General features: G+C 39.2%; 1 protein-coding gene across 4 annotated transcripts; it reads right to left on the bottom strand.

Moving 5' to 3' along the window:
• Positions 1–346: 346 nt before the first annotated feature.
• LOC137243593 (guanine nucleotide-binding protein subunit gamma-1) lies at positions 347–3,794 on the bottom strand. Of its 4 annotated transcripts, none has more exons than XM_067771441.1 (4): positions 3,761–3,794; positions 1,093–1,252; positions 878–1,017; positions 347–816 (listed from the first exon to the last, which is right to left on the bottom strand). In XM_067771441.1, exon 4 carries the CDS (start codon positions 716–718, stop codon positions 515–517), a length of 204 nt encoding a protein of 67 aa, XP_067627542.1. In that variant the 5' UTR covers positions 719–816; positions 878–1,017; positions 1,093–1,252; positions 3,761–3,794; the 3' UTR covers positions 347–514. The 4 variants fall into 4 exon arrangements, with proteins under 4 accessions (XP_067627542.1, XP_067627543.1, XP_067627541.1 ...); XM_067771442.1 differs by having other exon boundaries at positions 347–747; XM_067771440.1 differs by having other exon boundaries at positions 347–1,040.
• Between the last annotated feature and the right edge of the window lie 1,589 nt (positions 3,795–5,383).

The following is a 5,383-nucleotide window of genomic DNA, read 5'->3' as shown; positions in this document are numbered from 1 at the left end:
TATTTTAAATATGGAGGAAAATAACCGTCGGACACGGCAACGTCTTTTGCTGTGGTAAGGCCCCCGTTTCCTCCACAAGCGGTCTGTTATTAGTCAAAGCCTTTTCTTAAGATTCGAAATCATTGCCGGCCTCTTGACGTTGAAATATCATTGCTTCAGAATTTTAGTGGACGATCAAAACACCACCAGAAAATCTGACCGTGTAACAGATTGAGATTTAAAAAAATTTAAAGCCTAAAACTCTGCTACAACTTTTGTTAGCCACGCCACAACTTTTCCTTTATACGGCATCTTTCAGGCCGAAAATTTATTTATTAAAAAGCTGACGGATGCTTAATTTTTTCAGAATTGTGCAAGTGCAACTCTAAATTTTATTTTCTACACCATCTACATAGTCGTTAACAAATAGCCAAAACTAAAATAGATTGCATATTTGTAGGCGCAGGTTAGTTGCTTTTCTCTTTCAACAAACTGAAAACGTCATATGTGACAAAAGAAATGCTACTCAGCTTACTTACAAAATACTACATGAGCTCTTCTCCCGAAACGGATTAACTTTTTGGCTAGCAAATCCATTTAACAAACAATCCTCATTCTCATGATCCAGCACATATTTCATCATCAGCTGACAGGCTTGAGACACCTGTATGCGTGGTATATCAGCTTCACGACGCAGCTGTTCATTTATGCTGCGCTGCTGTTGTAAATTAGCAGCCATAATATCCAATATTGCAGTTTCGGCGAGCCCTATGTTGATGAACAATACACAAAATGTTTTGAAATTAAAACGCCTAAAAGTATGCTGACTGTTGAGTGCTATCTTAGATGAATTAACTCAATTTAAATGTGCGTGCTTAATTGATTTAGTTTGCATTACTTTTCTCCTAAGAAGCAACAAATGTTTTCTGGTGGGCGGGGATGGGTGTGAGGTAAGGTAGCTAGTCGGGTTATACAGCCTTAGAGTATGCAAGAATTTTCAGCACAGATATGTAGATTGGCACTAAATTCGCATTTTATCTGAAAAAATATATTTCAATGCACTTTTGAATTATTCTTTTAATGATTTTTATTTATATTTTACAGTTAACTCACAGAGACAAAGTGTAAAGGTATTGAAGCTCTTGACTTTCTGTTTCGTTATGTTCACCAACTGTCAGAGGAGGATAAGGAATACGGGAAAAATCGATGCGCAGAAATGCTTGCGCTATATTGTGATAGATGGCGCTCTCAACTGTTTGCTTCGTGTATTCGTCTGTCAATAGCAAAGAAGGTAAGAAGTTCTTTGTATATCTTTACTAGAAGACCCGGCGGACGTTGTCCTGCCCTAAATTTGGCCTATCTGCATACATTTTAAAAAGCTTTTTCCGTCTGACTCTGCCCTCCCCCCCTCTTCACTTTTTCCTAATCCTTTTATTCACTTCTCCCTCCGTCTTTTTCGCTTCATCTATCTCCATCTTCGTCTCATTCTATCTCTTTCTTAATCTCCTTCTCTATTTTCTCTTCTCTCAATTCCTTCTCATTCTTCTGCATCCCTTATTGCCTGTCCCAGAGGGTGGTATGTATTTTATTCCAGTCCCACTACGAGTCAGTTTAATATATATAGATTTTTATTTTTCACACTTCACTATAATATTAAAACGAAATGCAGATATTCGTTGCTTTTGAAATTCGGCTTAAAAATTGCACATAGAACAACTAAATACTCTCCTGAATTAAAAAAATGTCTTAGTACCTCAAATTGCGGGCCCCTCAGAAACCCCGGGCCCCCTCTCGCCGGCCCTGGTGATGTGCCCCACTGCGTATACGTAACATTTTATTATTACGTATAAACAAATAAAAAAATTTGCAATAAAATAATATTGCGACTTTAAACTGATATATAACCTATCCTATATTTCAAGTTAGATCAAACTAGACACGAGGTGCAAAACAAATTCAAAATCGGTTCAGTAGTTTAGGAGTCCATTGGCTTCAAACTTGTGACACGTGTTTTTTATATATTAAGATTATTTACATATGCATTTCATCAGATATGATAAGTGACTTTCGGCTTCTTTGTAGAACCGTCTACGAGGTAATGGCATATTTCCCAATATATATACAGATCAACTGCTAGGATGATTGTACTCTGTTGCATCAAAGGATAAACCTTGTGAAATGTTTTTGACGTACTCCGATTCTCCCGTTCGACGTCATTAGTTAAGGATTTAGGACACCCTAAAGCGGCCTCTAAAGACCTCCGCCCGTTGAGCGGATATATCTGTCTAAATTACTCTTTTTGGTTTGTGTTGTGAAACTTCTCTTTTATGTTTCCTTGTTTCAAGCATAATTGAAGTGGCTGTATATGTCCATCGAGAACCTTCGAAAGTTTGGGCACAGCATCAGGAGAGAAGGCCACCGGGATCTTCTAACCTAGCCAACTGACCGATAGAAAATAAAATGTTGACTGATTATGTAGAATATGGCCATTGAAATGCACTTTATAGTTTCCAAAAGTAAAAGATATCTTTTCGTTACCCAACAAAGCTCCTGTGGACGCAAACACGTCAATTGTTTCTCTTCTTTCGTTATTTCTCTATTGAGCCCTTGGTTGAGGATATCTCTTATCAATGAAGTATGAACGAAGTTTCTTTCTTCCAGAATATAATGAGGATTTAAGTAGCAAATTTTTTGGGACATACGAAAGCTACTTTGTGAGCTCTGTCTCAAGTGGCCCAGCTGAAGTTGTCGATTCCGCTATACTCGATCTTTTAAAATATATCTGTCTAATTGTGCGCCCTATTTCAGAATACACAAGTATCATTTGAGTTTTAACTCCTAGTATGACACAAATATTAGGTCTACATCATGTCGGTTAACAGGTGAGTAAACTTTTACAACTTCTAGCTTGTCATAGCCTGTCCTGACACCCGACGTTTTTTGACGGCTATGAATCCGGTGCGTGCAATTATTTGCGACTTCTGATACCAACCCGACTCCTGGAGGGTGATTTGTTTGGCTCCTCGAACCTCCGCCTAGATGCACGTTGCTTATATGTTCTTCTCCAAAACTGGCAGTTTCAACAGGGTTGGGCCATAAATCAGTCTACATTAAAACTCTATAAGTGATTTGTGTCAAATGAGGATACACCCTGAGCACGAACTGAGCGCTGACTAAGTGTGGATAACTTTACGGACCATCTCGTATTCTTCTAGATCAACGAACCATTGCGGGATCTCGTCATAATCCTACGGAAATGGCCTCTTGTGCGTGATGGAATTGCGCTCGCATCAAGTAGTTGTTTGCGGGGATATTTCGGTTGGGAACAATTAAGCTGGAACTGCTTGTTCAGCATTTCATTGCGCTCTTTTATAGAAAGCACTCGTCATATAGTGACATCTCACGGCAGTCCTCAATACGGAGTCTAGGTAGGCCTGCAATTGTCTCTAGTAGGTGTCGTGTGGATCAGAAGATCTTATTGACGTAGCGTAGTACCAGATGGCCCGGCTAAAATTATATGTCGTCAAAAACGTAGGTATCCTTGTATTTTCTACAAGTGATACCGGTTAATATGGCCATACAGGCAATGCTTTTATGACATAATTTATGCTACGAATAAAATAACCAGTTGGGAAACATCGGTAACGTCGGTGCTTTCATCTAGGCATATTTTAGATGCCTAACTTATCCGTACGACGCACAACAGTTCTCGGAGATAAAGTTACTCCTTCCATAAATTCGGTATTATAACTCAATTTATTGAAAATCTTTACTGCCGTACCTTTAACAAATTTATCAACAGAAAACGACCTACTCTCTCTTACTATTTCAAATGAAACTAAAGACGACAATTCATTTTTCAGCCTACCAGCGTTTAACTTTTTTTAAAAACATAAACAATTTTTCTTTAAACAGCGCATTTTCCTCCATTCATTTAATTTGTCTACTTTTTTATTGAACAAAAAAAATTAAAGGGCCCATTAATAATACTTAGCATAGACTTGACTTTGACTTGAGAGCTGTCACTTACAGTTCTGTTAAATGAACATTGCATGTTACTGATTACTGAAAACTTAACAACACTTGACTTAGAAGTCTGTTGAATTTTGATTTTCTATGTAAGTTCTAACTGACGTTTACATTTTGAGATGCCATTTGTTTGTTTCCATTTCATTTTGACATTTTGTCATACAAATTGACATTTATTGATTATGATGCCAGATTGTATGCGCTAAGTCAAGTATAATCGTGGCTAAGTTGTCGAGGGAGGACTTTACTTTTCATTTGCCTACCTAGTCCAAAGTAGCATTTATTGGCAAGATTGATTCTTCGCTGGATTTCAGTGCTGATGTTGTTGCTAGTGTTGATGCTGGTTCCCAGGGGCGGATTCAGAGAGCCATTTTGGACAGAACCGATATGGCAAAAATAGCTAGCGTCTGCCAAGTTTTTCGATAGCCACTGCCGACTTGATCGGTGTTAGCGTCTAGGATTTTTTTTCAATAGCCAATTTAAGAGAGCTCATTCTCACATTTTTTTTTATTTTGTAATTGCTGCATAATTTTTAAGAACTATCCACTTCTCCATCCTATTATCTACTCCTCTCTATGCGTCTCCCTCTCCGTATTTTTCATGTTGTTGTTGTTGTTTTGCAGTGTTTCGCCCCATGCAATAGGTGCGACCGATCACAAATTGTCATCAATATGCTCTAATGGGAGCCCAAGCAAACTCGCTGTTGCAACAGGCGTGGACCATAATGAGAGGGGTGTTAGAGGCGTTGGTTCCACAATACAGTTAATGGTTGGTGTCATATGGGGACACGTTACAAGCAGGACATACATATGTATTGTATGTCGGGGTTGATTCTGGATAGGTAAGAGTTTAACCTGTTACAATATCTAGATCGAAGTTGAGCTAGAGTGACTCGCGTTTCCCATGGGAGTGTGCGTTCCTCTTCTGCAAGTTTTGGGTATTATTCTTTGAGTACAGGATTCACTGGACAATTCCAGGCATTGAGGTCCCGCGTCTGTTTGTAGAGTTCGCTGAGGACCTGCTTATATTTTTATGCTTCATACGGTTGTTTTCTCATGTGTCGTATTTCCTCATAATGCTTACGGAGATGACTCATTAAATCCTTGGGCGGTGTTGGCTCATCAATCAGATGTCTGTTGGGATGCTCAGGTTTCTGGGTATGTAGTTGGTGTTCTGGGGACATAAGAACACATCCCGTGGCGGTTCTGAGGACAGTATTTTGGCAGGCCTGTAGCTTCTTCCAGTGAGTAGTCTTTAGGCTTGGCGACCATATTGGGGACGTGTAGCATGCAATCGGCCGGCCAATTGCTTTGTAAGTGGTAATGAGCTTTTCTTCATCTTTACCCCAAGTACTGCCAGCAAGAGATTTGAGGAC

This window comes from Eurosta solidaginis, chromosome 3, assembly GCF_040869045.1.
Source record: "Eurosta solidaginis isolate ZX-2024a chromosome 3, ASM4086904v1, whole genome shotgun sequence".
Taxonomy (NCBI): domain Eukaryota; kingdom Metazoa; phylum Arthropoda; class Insecta; order Diptera; family Tephritidae; genus Eurosta; species Eurosta solidaginis.
The sequence above is the reverse complement of the archived record's forward strand: the minus strand, read 5'-3'. Positions and strand labels throughout refer to the sequence as shown.

Bases quoted from the DNA above. Each gene is read 5' to 3' on its own strand.
- LOC137243593 (XM_067771440.1), bottom strand. From the start codon at position 718: ATGGCTGCTAATTTACAACAGCAGCGCAGCATAAATGAACAGCTGCGT.